Here is a 13,485-nt window from a genome sequence, read left to right as displayed (position 1 = left end):
CTTAACTGTATCAAAGGTGAACTGTTGTATTCATCATGGGATATTTGGTGTAATTTCAGGTCATCATTATTTGCTCTAAAACATCTTGTTTTATTCCTGATAGGTTTCTGCAAGTCCAGTTTCCTGCCTTTATTGGAATTTGCTTATACTTCAGAATTAACCTTTGACTTCTGTAGTATGGCAGAAGTTGCCATGCTCGCCCGGCATCTCTTCATGTCAGAGGTCCTTGAAATCTGTGAGAATGTGCACAAACAGATGGAAGAGAAACAAATTACAGTGTACCAAAAGGGAGATATTCAAACAGTAGAGTCCACACAAAACCTAGCAGAACAGGCTGAAGTGGAGGTGCAGCCCATGGATGGTGTTGAGCAGCCTAAACTCACAGCCGGTGAAGTGCCAATAGCTGTGAATGGAGCTCCTTCCTCTGCTGGGACAGAGGAGGCAGCAGCACCCCAGCCTGACCCCCTGCACCCAGAGCCTCTGGAGGCCACTGCGGGTGATCCTTCCAAACCTGTGGAACGGTGGGAAACAACTGAAAATTGTGTCAAGATCCAGTTGGTGGAGAGCATTTCGAACAGCCTCTGCAACACATTCACCTCTGACCCATCAGCTGTGGAAGCCATGGACACACAGAGTCAAAGGGAAACTGAGACAGTTCAAAATCAAAGTGATAAAGCACATGTGGACTCTGCTTCTGAAGACTCCTCAGAGACACTCAGGCAAAAAAGTAATGAGCAGAACAGCTCGGTTTCCCAGCCGGAAAGCCTCGCTTCCAGTCAAGATGATACTTACAAAAGCAAGCTTCGCCAGCGTTCAGTCAGTGAGGGGGGATACATCAGGCTGCATAAAGGAATTGAAAAAAAACTGCAGAATAGAAAGACAAATCCTAAGTCTGCAGTGCAGCAGGTATTCTGTCTGTTATTATGCCTGTAGTTGCCAGAGTAATTTCTAAGCTGTGAAAGCTGTGCAAAAAAAAATCCCAAAAGCATTGATTTGGTATCAAATATCAAAGTATTCCTTCCATGTTGAAGGTCCTTAGAATGCTCAGTGGCCAGAGTCTATATTGAGTCTCTTCTCACAGCTTCTTATGGTTGGACAGAAGTTGTATCATCTCCCCAAAATTCTGAATCTGTGAATTTAATTCTGAGCCAGCTCATGTGTGAGACAGTCATAGATACATATATTTGTCTGTTAGAGAAGTGAGATCCTACTTTTGTTCAGACTTGACAACAGTATTGGGAATGAAAAATTTTACATCCCATCTTAAGATGTAGATCTTAAGATGTAGTCATGAGTCACAATAATTCATTCCTGATACTTCCTGATGGGGGTCAGTTAAGAGAAAGAATCAGAGGACACCGGTGTTGAAAACTAGCGCCTGAACATACTAAATGTTTGATAATTGAACTAGTTCCAGTTACTTTTTTTTTTTTTTTCTTTTTTTTATGAAAAAGTCTTACTACTCTTTCCCCTTTGAGAGCCTTTCCTCTCAGTCCCCCAACGGATAGTTGGCAATCATCTCACTGAACATTCATGCATTTAGTTTGTGACAGAGTGCACTTCACTGCATCTTGGCAAAGTCTCCTGAAGAACTGTTAATTTCCAGAGGAATCCTGAGAGTTTTGCATACTAGAGCCACCAGTCCCACACGCAGGATGATAATTTGTTATCATTACAACTCCCTGGTAGATAGAAACTGTAGCATTGTTTTTTTACAGATGGACAGCTTAAAGCCCAGATGCTAAATCTAGCACAATCAAAATACTTGAGTAACCTATTTATGCTGGCTGGAGACCACCAAAGTTTTGTTCTGTTTTAGAAAGAGGAATGCTTATTTTTGGGAATAGTTCCTGTTAAGGTATTTTGCAGTTTTTAAATCCAGCTCCTTGACAGATGAAGTCCACAGACCTATGGAAAAAAGCAATTGATTTAGATGATTGCTCGGGATTGGACTCAGGAATAGGTTTCTGCTTTTATAACTTGTTTTGTAGCTTTTGGTGTTTTGTCTTGTGCAATCCTCAACTCCCCTATGGCATGGGATGTCATACAAGCTTTGGGAAGGAGAAGCTCTCTTGAGTTCCCAGTTTTGATGCTGGAAGAATAACAAGATTGCAGGAAATTGCTGTTGATTTAAATTACAGTACTTGAACCTGGCATGGAGATATTGGGGCTGAGGTGTACTTTGTAGGAATTATCTTCCTAGCTCTTACTAATTGGGTACTGAACAAAATTTTTTTTGTGGCTTTGCAGTTTAGCCAAGTTTGTGTAAGTTTTCAGAGCAACGGGAAAATTAAAAAAAAATACATTGAAAAGTTTTGTCTGTGTCAAGTTTCAGTTTGGTTTTCAGAGGCCTGGAAGGGCTGGCATGTTTTAAAAAACTGCTAGATAACTCACTTGTTGGGAGAACTGGATGAAGAAATGGGGATGCTTGTACTTCCTTCCCTTGCCTTATTCTCAGGAACCCAAAGGGGACAGACCTAATACGGACAATTCAAGCTGATCACTTAGAATTTAGCTTTTAAAGAATTTGGCAGCAAGTTTCTACAAAGGAAGATGAGATTATCAGCTCCACGTAGTACTGCCAGTACTACCTAATAAAAACTCACTAGTGCCTTATTCCTAGATGAAAAATCTCTAGGAAAGCTGAAATGCTCTGAACTGTACTGGCAGTACTCTGTGATTTTTTTGATTTCATAGCTGTCACTTAGGCAGTTATTCAGGGCTGAAGAGTTATCCCTGAACTGGTAAATCACTCTGTGACCATCATCATAATAAGTTTATACTTTTGAAAAAATTAAATTTTTTACTCAAGATCTGTAATTTTGAAGTGAACTGAAACAAGGTAACTTTTGAGCAACTAAGTCAGCTGAGCAAAATTAAGAGGTATTACAGTAACACAGAACATTGGCTTTTAATACAAACTTTCAGACAAGGCATGAAGTATAGTGCAGTAAAATTCATTCAGAAGTTCTGTTTTTCCAACTTAGGTTGCCATGAAGCTGGTACAAAGAGGGAAAAAAATGAAACAGCCCAAAAGAGAGACCACGGAAAACAACGAAGTGGAAGCTCAGCACAAATGCACTGACTGTGGAATGGTGTTCCATCGGCGCTATGCGCTTATAATGCACACACTGAAACATGAAAGATCTAAAGAATATAAATGCCCGGTAAGTTGAGGGGTAGGGGTTTTATTTCTGTGTAAACCCTCCTCCTTATGAAAATTAAGTCAGTAATTATATTAGTAATTATTTTTCATTGTCTTTTTTGGTACATACATTTATTTTCCTTATGGATTTCAGAGTTGGATACAGCCTAGGTCTGATGAGATGAGGTAGAATGGTGTGCAGCCACTTGGCCTGACAGTCGTGTGTGACTTGCTGCTCAAGAGAGTGCTAGGATGGGATTTGCTTTTAACCCTACCAGTAAATTTGTGTTCATTCCAGTCTGGAAGTTAGTCTCCCTGGGGAGTGATCAGTGGTTCTGTCAGTAGCCATAAAATAAAAATTTACAACTATTCATTAGCCTCAGACAACATGGCTGTTGGAGTTGGGTTATAGATTTAACTCATCATGTTACTGTACTTAGAACATTTGATTACCTTGGGTTTTTTTTAATTCTGAGTGTTGCATGCAAAGTAAAGTTGTAATATTTTCTGTCCCAGTTGTGTAAGAAAGAATTCCAATACGGTGCCTCCCTGCGGGCCCATCTGGTGCGGCACACGCGGAAGACGGAAGCCAGCGCTGCAGCTCCGGGTGCTGAGGGGACAGGCGTGTCCTCGGTGAAAGGGAGAACCAAACGGGAATTTGTGTGTGACATATGTGGGAGAACTCTGCCTAAGCTCTATTCTCTCAGAATACATATGCTTAAACATACAGGTGTCAAACCCCATGCATGCAAGGTAAAGTCCTTTTGCTCTCTAATCAGATTAGTAATGTTCTCTGTTACCAATATTTTGTTATTGATGCTTTGCCCTAAAATTTATGTTAATCTCGGTCACTTCACAATAGGGAAAGCTAGTGTAACATTCATGATGAAATTGCTTGCAGTCCAGAAGTGAGAAAACTAGAATTAATTTGAGTTGTGCAAGTTCATATTCTTGTGTATAGAAGAATGTCTTTCTTCTATTATTCCTTTTTTTTTAAAAGACCTGTTCTGTGACTGGTGCAAAATCACAGGCTTGGCCATCCTAGTTTCCAAGAAGTACAGGAGGTTTTGTTCTTTTTGAAGTTAAACACCTATTACATAATTAGTTTTATTTGTCCTATTCCACCACATACGGATTTTTTTAGGTTTGTGGAAAGACCTTTACATATAAGCATGGATTAAAAATGCACTTAGCTCTCCATGAAGTACAGAAACAGTTCAAGTGTGACTTGTGTGAGAAGTCTTTTGTCACAAAAAGAAGTCTTCAGGAACACATGAGCATTCATACAGGTAAGTGATGAGAAAGGAAATCCTTTTCCTTTGCTTGGCTATTGTACTCTGCTGAACTTTAATGTTGTTCTTCAGTGTCAAAGGAACTGTATAAAAAAATGTAGTTTCTTTTTTTTCTTCTGGTCAGGCAGCTGAGATAGAAGTAAGTAGTCATTTTAGTAGTCATCTGGAGCTGTTTTACCATAGTTTAGTGTTATTATACAAATGTTCTATACAAGAACAGGGAATTATCTGTTCCTGTGGCCTTATGTACATGTTTAATGCCTGTATCATGTCAATTCAACATGAAATAGGCAACAGGCTGGAATGTTCCAGTGCACTTAATCTTCCAGCCTGTCCTTTTAGAGGAAAACAGACTAAGTTAAATCTCTCAGAATCTCCATATAAGTTTTACAAGATCTTCTGTATTAATACTGACAGTTTATAAAGTCTAGTGTCTGGGAAGATCTTAGCATGTGAAAGATGACTATATAATAATTTAATAGAAGCAGAGTTTTTAAATTGTAATTTGTAAAGGTTGTCTGTGTTTCTGTGTTTTTGGGCTGGGCAGCATCGAGAGAGATATTCAGTTAGGATAATTTCTTCCTGAAATTAAGGAATTTATGTTAGTAGTCATCATGCCTGTGTTGATAAAATGGAGCAGAAACTTTTATTTTAAGGTGTTTTTCCACAAATCCAAGATAGAAGCAATAATCCATAAGCAATGCTGTGTTTCTGAAGAAGTTGCATAATGCATAAAAACACAGGCAGTTGTGTTTTTCTTCACAAGAGGGCAGTTTTTTAGGCTGCTTACTTTTCCTCACTAAATCATAGTTGCAGTGATGTACTTGTGTTTAAAAACGTGAAATTAGAGTTGCTACTCCCCCTGTTGTGTATTATTACATTAGCACATACAAAATACACTTAAAAATTCCATCAGTGTGTAATTAAATAAACTTCTCTTTGTAGTGCTGATTACTTAAGTTATGTATGAATTAAATTAAATTTATATTACAAATATGAATTTAAAAAGTTATATATGAATTAAAAATCCGTCTCACAAAGCACTCCAAAGAAATGGAGGCTTATATTGGTAACATATTTTGTTTTGTTTTTGCTAGGAGAATCCAAGTATCTTTGTTCCATCTGCGGAAAAGCTTTCCACAGGGCATCAGGACTCAGTAAACACATAAAGAAACATCAGCCAAAGCCTGAAGTTCGTGGATATCAGTGTACTCAGTAAGTCAGGTGATGGGTGATTTTGGTGGGCTTTTTTCCTTCACATTAATGATCCTAGTAATTTTCAAGACTAAAAGTAGCTCCTTGTTGCAGCCTAAAACTGTTCCACTGGTCTGGGATAAGACTCACAAAGCATGAGGACAAAAAAATGCATTTTATTAAATGTGCTGGAGACAAAGACTTGGTTTTAAGCTGTTATCTAGCTCTAGTTTCATGCAGCTGTTCTTTAATGACTTTGCACTGTAACTGGTGCTATAATCAATAGCTGTGTGGATAGAGAGCTTTTTTGTAGGGCAGATAAGAGTGTGAGGTTGCAAGAGGCTCAGCCTTCAGCCTGATTTTTGCCCTCTGGTAGTGTGATAACTGATTTCAGTTTGATTTGAAGCTGTCCTGTAGAGTCTGCAGTGTCCTGCACTTGTGTGCAGTGTTTGCCAAAACATGCTGTGTTTAGCAAACAGCTCTGCAGCAACGTCACAAACTAAGACTCACTGACTGTTGCAGTTCTCTTGGTTATAAAATACAGATGACCACTCAAATATTGCAATAAATGGCATGTATTTTATTAATAATGACATTTATTATTATTTAAATGACAGCATTGTGGACTTGAGCAAAGCAGAAACTGTAACTGGAAAATGTGTTCTTGGTGCATTAGCAAAACATGGATACTTTTTCCTTCCAAGTGCCCTGCAGAAGGACAAGTAATGTTTAATTTTGGAACTCACAGTGAGGTCCCTTGTCAGATATTAAGAGGAGTGGTACAATTTATGATGGCCTGTATCAACTCAAGGTTTTAAAGAAAGCAGTAATCTAAAGAATTGTTAAAGTATCTCGGTGCTGCTGCACAATAGCAAACGTAACAGTTTCTAAATTATGAAAACTTAGTTCTGTCAGCAGTGTTTTTATTTCATTTTTTATATGGTTTTTAATGCTAAAAGCATTAATTCTAAAAATACAAAGAACAGAGCTAATAGGTTGCACAGACACTGTTTCATGAAACATACTATGGAACGCAATTTTAGTTTTGAAGGTGAAATATATTTATAAAGCAAAATTTTTTTTACTCAAAGCAGTAGGGCCATGGATGCAAGAGATCACCTTGACAGAAAAGATATTTTGTCTCCCCAGCTTCTTCAAAACAGACACAGTCCTTGCTGCTTCTCCAGCGAAGGTCTCTACTAAGGATATAATTCATGTTGTCACCCGTGGTTTAGAGAGCTTCAGTAAGCAATAACCAGACTTCAGTTTTTTAGTTTGGTGACTTGGAATGGAAACCTCCCTGTCAGGCTTCAGTCTGAACTTCTGACCCAGTTGAGCAACGCTGACCACGTGTTATTTTAGGAAAATGTTCCTGGAAGTTTTGCAGTATGTGTTTGATTAAATTGCAGTAATGCGTGACAATGTTAGAGGGTGGTGGTTGCTTGAGGTTTTTACTTCTCTAATGGCTTTTCGAAATACGCAGTCCTTGAGGAGAGAGCACCAAGTGCCAACCCCACTTAAGCCCCTGAGGGGTCTTTCTGATACTTTTTTATGTGGATGTGTGAACAGAGGATCCCCAAGAACCCTATTTGTACTGGAGTAATCAGATTTTCCAGCCTACGAGGAGGAGGGGGAGGTGGTTGTTTGGGTGGCTCAAGGACTGTTACCCGTTTTTTTTTTTTCCTCTCCTTCAAAAGCAGATTTTCTCTGTTTCCAGAATGTCCATTATTCAGTCAATGTAATATCAAATGCTTTGTTCCTGTATGGCAGCTTTTTTCATTTTCAGATTCCACTGGATACTGACTTCTGAGATTGCCTCACTCCAGTGGTTGATACTATAGAAGTTGAATCATCTGCCTTTGCTTGCTGGCATTGCTCTGTCATTTCTTGAGTCATGCAGCTGTATGTTGTCACATGAGGAAGAGAGAGAGATGAGCAGCAGAATTTCTTTCAAATGGAGAAACCATTTTTTTGATTAGACCAAACTCTGTAGTCTTCATACCAAGAGGAGCTGCTACAGCAAAGCATAAGTGAAGGAAAACCTTAAGTTAGCCTGGGTTAAGATGTGTACAAGCAGCAACATAAAGAATGGGTATCACTACTTTCAGATGCTTTCTTGAAGGATTATCAACTTGGTTTTTTAAATTTCTTAAAACTCCCTACATTTGAGCATTAAAAACAACAAATTCCAGTTGTCTATGTGTCAGTCCTCTTGGTTAAGAGAAGAAGCAGCTGTTGCTGTCCTCATACATTCATATGGTATAATACAAATTTCTGATGTCTCCCAGTTGGTTTGCCTTAGATTAATCACTGTTAAAACTGCAGAAAGAATATAGTTACTCATTAGCAGACAAAAGGGTTTCAGAGGCACTCAAGTTTTATTCCAGGCTTTCAAATAAAAGTGCTGTTCTTTTTCATTTTTCCTAGTTTAGGAAAAATGAAAGTGTGCTTTAAATAAATGCTGATGATGCAATAGGTGTTCTCAGTCTTCAGTTGCCATTAAAGAAGAGGGTCCCTGTGCCTTTGAAATCAGTCCTGAATCCCTTTTTGTAGAGGATGCTAAAACATTTGCTGTTACAGGTGTGACAAGAGTTTCTATGAAGCTCGGGATCTTCGGCAGCATATGAATAAACATTTAGGTGTGAAGCCATTTCAGTGTCAGTTCTGTGGAAAATGTTACAGCTGGAAGAAAGACTGGTATTCTCATGTAAAGTCTCATTCTGTCACAGACCCTTACAGGTAAGAGGAAATTAACAACTGAAACGTACTAATCAAAGTGAAGTTATAGAGATCCACAGCCTGCTAACAAGCCACTGCCTAGTCTGCATTTAAAGCACCAATGCATTGATGGTGACTGGGGTCTTGAGTTCTTGAGGATGGAGGGCTGACTTTAAATTGTGTGGGTTAGCTGCTAACCTGGGGCACAGTGCTTGAACTAAGATGGGAATTCATAAGAGGATAAATACAATCAGTGAAGTTAGAAACATGATCTCACTTCTCTAGAAGGGTCAGTGGAAGCTTTGTGGCTGTGGATAAAAGGAAATGAGATGGTTTTGTCATTAAATTTTGGCTACCATAATTAAAGTGGATTTTGGCTTAAAAAGCATAAGTGTACAATAATGGTTTTAATAGATTTCTCATTTAATACATTTTAGGTGTAACGTATGTGGAAAAGAATTTTATGAGAAAGCTTTGTATAGAAGACATGTAAAGAAAGCCACACATGGTAAAAAAGGAAGAGCAAAACAAAATCTGGAACGAGTTTGTGAGCACTGTGGAAGAAAATTCACACAGCTCCGGGAATATAGGAGACACATGAACAACCATGAAGGTATGTAGAGCACAAATAGTCATTACATCCCTCAACCCCTAAAAACACAATGCTCAAGGGGTAATTGTTTCTTTGAGTCCGTGTGTGTCCTGTTTGGCAAGACATGGAGGGGTTTTTACAGATTCTCCATTCTGTGCAAATCCTGGTTTGGTAACTTGCTACCAGTGATTCCCAGAAGTTGTTGGAGTCTTCCTAAAACTCCAGTCACACACAGGGACTGTGCCAGTTTGTCCTGAGAACCTGAATAGGAGTGTTTTTACAAGTGATTAAGAGGGCTAAACCTGACAAAGAATTGGATGCACTATTTCATGTTTTCAAAGGTGCACACTGTTAACAAAGTACTCTTAAAACAGCAGAATGATTGACCTAAATTTAAAATAAAAAAAAAAAAGATGGATGTTGAAAATTGATCAGCTTAATTTATGATGAGTGATAAACTATATGATGTTTGGGGAAAATATGAAAACATTTTATATTTTTTGTTAAATACTTGTGTACACTTTCATGTTAGATATAAAGAAATGTATTTTTGAGTATTTGGTTCTTTCAGCTGTTTTGGGAGTCCATATATTTTCCTGTCCCAGGGAAAAACCCACCTTATTTTTTTTAAAGCATGTCTCCTTTTAAAGAGTTCCTAAGAGTAAATCTGACAGCTGTCTAAGTATTCAAATAGAGATTTTGTGTTTGTTTCTAAACAGAGGAAGTGTCTTGTAGTTACCTAGCCTAAATCTACAGTAACTGTCATAGAGGCAAAGCCAGTAGTGAGATGGTGTTTGTCACCACCCACACGCCCCATTCAATATTAGAGACCACAGAACTCAGATGTTATGAGGGAAAATAAGATCATTCAGATGTCAGGTGCTGTATTTGAACATATGCAGTGTGGAAGAGAAGGGGTAAAGCTGTAGGTAGAAGCAGAAGGATTTACAGAAGCAAGGGTGACTAGAAATGTGACAAACTCTGTGAAGTAAAGCATGACTTCAGAAAGGCATCAGAATGATCAGAATTCCATTAAGCATTATGCACTTTAAATAAGGAGGAAACTGCATTCAAAGGAATCTAGAAGTTTTTTTATGTAAGGTGTTGGATTGGGGTGGGCACTTGTGGAAACTCTTGCCCCTGAATGCATTATGCTTGCATTGTATTGTTACACAGAAATGTAAACGGGATCTCTTTCTGTCATGGCAAACATGACAGTATTGCTCAGTTCTTCCACATTGCTGTTCTCTGTCACTGCTGCTCTCTGTGAGCTGTGTCACCTCTGCTGGCTTTGCCCCGTGCAGGTGTGAAGCCGTTTGAGTGCCTGACGTGTGGCGTGGCCTGGGCGGACGCGCGCTCGCTGAAGCGCCACGTGCGGACGCACACGGGGGAGCGGCCCTACGTGTGCCCCGTGTGCAACGAGGCCTACATCGACGCGCGCACCCTGCGCAAGCACATGACCAAGTTCCACAGGGACTACATACCCTGCAAAATCATGCTGGAAAAAGATACTCTGCAGTTTCACAACCAGGGCACGCAGGTGGAACACGCCATCAGCATCTTAGCGTCAGACATGCAGGAACAAGAAACCGAGATCAGCTTTGGCGCCGCTGAGGGCGAGACTGTGGTAGTGACAGGAGAGACGCTCGAAGCCATCGAAGCAGTTGCAGCTTCTGAGGAATGCACGTCGGTCTCTACCCTTTCTGACCAAAGCATCATGCAGGTGGTAAATTACGTGCTGGCACAACAGCAAGGACAGAAAATGGCTGAAGTGGCACAGGCCATTGAAACTGTAGAAGTAGAAGTGGCCCATGTAACAACGTCAGAGTCAATTTAGTATACGAGAGAGCAAGGAGGGTACGGTTCTATAATCTGTAAGAGCCAAGTATTTAATGGGTTTTCTGAGGCTTTCAGTGATGCCTGTTTTCAAATGGTTAATCCTCAGTATTAAATGTTGTGATGACAGAATACTGCACCATGCATTAGAGGGAAAAAGTACAATACTCTAGTGTGGCCCAAGGCTTTGAAAGCTAAGATTTCTATACTGGCTATATCTTAAAAAAAAAATCAAACAAAAACAACAGGTTAGAATAATGTTTTTGTGTATGTGGTATCATACTGTAACTGAAAAATTAAAAAGAAAAAAACATATAAAAAGGCTGCAGTAAAAACTAGAAGTGCACAGCTACTGGTAGCTTTTTTGTTTGTTTTGATGTGCATTTCATCAAGTTTGTGAGCAAATTACCTATATTGGATTCTGTCTGTTTACTCCCAAGGCAAGGGAGGTGGTGGAATGCTTTGCGTAGGCTTGTGCTTCATGTGGTATACAGAAAACCTGAAGCTTTTTTCTCTGGGTAAATGCACCATTGGTAGTTAGTGAATCCCAGTTCTGAAGAACTTAATTTAATTCTAGGTGTGTGGGCAGCTGGTCCCAGGTTCAGCAAAATCCTGTAAAATGTTTTATAGATAATGGACAGTGATCTGCTGAAGTCCAAGGAAGTGATTGTCCAAGATGGTTGTGAATTTAAGTTGACCAGAGGATGGCCCACCACAGGGAGATTAGTTAGAAAAGTAAATTCCTTTTATTTTGTAAGGGAGAAGTTGACACGGCAGCCTCTGCACACAGCCATGTTTAACTCCGTGTTTGTTTGGAAGCTATTGCCAGCACTGATGTGTGAACCCAAAGCAGGCAGCCTGATGATGGATGCTTCTAATTTTGCTTTACATTTGGTGTAGAAACTGTCAAAGGAGAAAGATCTAATGGCATACTTCTTTTGGAACTGAGGAAGTCCAGCTAGTTACAGACTAATCTTGTATTGTACTGAAAGGTGGAGCCCTGCTAATTCCCAAGCAGGACACATGACAGTATCAGGATAGAGAAATACAAAAATCTTAGGATGGGGTAAAAATTAAATCTGTCTCAAAATTACCAGAATCTCTAGAAGACCATATTACTGCTGCTTGAAAAAAATACTCCTAGGGCCAGTTGAGACCTGGTGTTACCCCACATTGTTGGAAAAATCCTTACTGGTGCTCCTGCAAGTGTGAATGACAGCTATACTTGGCCCAGGTTTCCATGTCCCTGGATTAATACCAGAAACAGGGCATGTGCTTATCTGTACAAGGTATGGGTTCCTTTGCTGCTGTGTGGGTTTTTTCAAGCAAGCAGCATGTCTGTCACGGAAACTGAAAGTGCTTTGCATGTGAACAATCAGAGCTGTAGTCTTCAAATTCTTCTTAGTCTATGGTGGTATCACATGTTTCCTAACCTGGACAGCAGCAAGATACCCAAGCAGTGAGAAACTTGTAATATTGCAGGGTAAACTTCATAAATAAAGTGACATGCATATAACTCTGCTACTTGTGAAACAGATCCGCTGAACGAGATTTCAGCAAACCCTGTGGCAAAGTCACCACCTCATTTGAATTAGTATTTCTACTTTTCGTCTTATTTAACTATGTGGATATCTGTCTACTAAGCTACAGAATGGACTGTTCTTTTTATACTTTGCAATTCTGTAGATAAGCAGTTGTTGAAAATTTTTTATGTTTGAGTTCCTGTCTTGGATTCAAATTAATTTGTAGATGCCTATTTCAAAAGTCAGGGTCTTATTTCAGAGAAATAATGTAGTTATTTATATATCCTGCACCCCTTTACAATTGTATTATTTTCTAATTACCAAATGGAGTAAAACTAAAATGAATATTAAAAAAAAAAATACTGCTTGCTATAACTTGAATTTTTGTATGGTAAAAGATCTGGAGATAGCCATCCTGCTTAAAATTAAAATACTGCCATTATGATGGAAAAAGATTTAAAAGAGCACTAGGTAAACTTGAATACTTACTTTATTTGTATCCTAAAAATAATTATGTATTACTAAAGTGAAGAAGTGTTCAAGGAAAAATAGCTGTAAATAGTGCTAGAACATTATTTGTATATTTAGTGTGTTACCTGACAAAAAAAGAATATTACCAGCACCTTAGTTTAATCTTTGGTGCATTTATTTATTGGCCCAACCTATGGAAGAAGCAAAAGTGAATCTGAATTTCAGAGCCTTCTTATCCACTGTCAAAATGCTTGTACTGACTCAGTGATCTGCTGTTTAAAAACAACCACCAACCAAACTAATCACAAAAGGTTGTTTTCTAAACAAGATTCAGCAAGGAATGTCAAAGCTGAATGTTGTGGCACCCCTTTCCTAACATGCTGTGCCTTACCTTTTCAGAACGGCATGAGGTAAGCAGGGAGTGTCGCTCTTGGCTTTGCTCTTCCCATCTGTGTGGAGTTGCCTTATGTTTTCTTTGGACTTCAGCACTTAAGACATTCACTACCCTTCTGCAAAAATCAGACTGCAAATACGCAGTTGGTATTTGATTTTTTTTTAAAATAAAGATAATGAGAAGTGTCCATTCATTAAGTATTCCTAGTGAATTCCTGTACATAATGAATTTGATTTGTACATTCTGCTGTTTTTATTTAGTGTTACATGTATAAAGTTATGGTTATTTCTGTCATCAAATAAACCGAGCTATGCCATGAA

General features: G+C 38.9%; 1 protein-coding gene across 2 annotated transcripts in view; it reads left to right on the top strand.

Moving 5' to 3' along the window:
- The window catches only part of ZBTB11 (zinc finger and BTB domain containing 11), a 19,152-nt gene extending 5,667 nt beyond the window's left edge, over positions 1–13,485 (top strand). For both annotated transcript variants that reach the window (XM_086883146.1, XM_086883147.1), the window contains exons 4-11: positions 104–906; positions 2,988–3,167; positions 3,662–3,898; positions 4,290–4,434; positions 5,535–5,652; positions 8,212–8,370; positions 8,787–8,962; positions 10,246–13,485. In XM_086883146.1, coding sequence (XP_086739272.1) covers positions 104–906; positions 2,988–3,167; positions 3,662–3,898; positions 4,290–4,434; positions 5,535–5,652; positions 8,212–8,370; positions 8,787–8,962; positions 10,246–10,778 — 2,351 coding nt within the window. In that variant the 3' untranslated portion in view covers positions 10,779–13,485. The remainder of the gene's footprint in view (positions 1–103; positions 907–2,987; positions 3,168–3,661; positions 3,899–4,289; positions 4,435–5,534; positions 5,653–8,211; positions 8,371–8,786; positions 8,963–10,245) is intronic.

This window comes from Cyanistes caeruleus, chromosome 3 (assembly GCF_971803275.1).
Source record: "Cyanistes caeruleus chromosome 3, bCyaCae1.hap1.1, whole genome shotgun sequence".
NCBI lineage: Eukaryota > Metazoa > Chordata > Aves > Passeriformes > Paridae > Cyanistes > Cyanistes caeruleus.
This window is presented reverse-complemented; position numbering and strand designations above follow the sequence as displayed.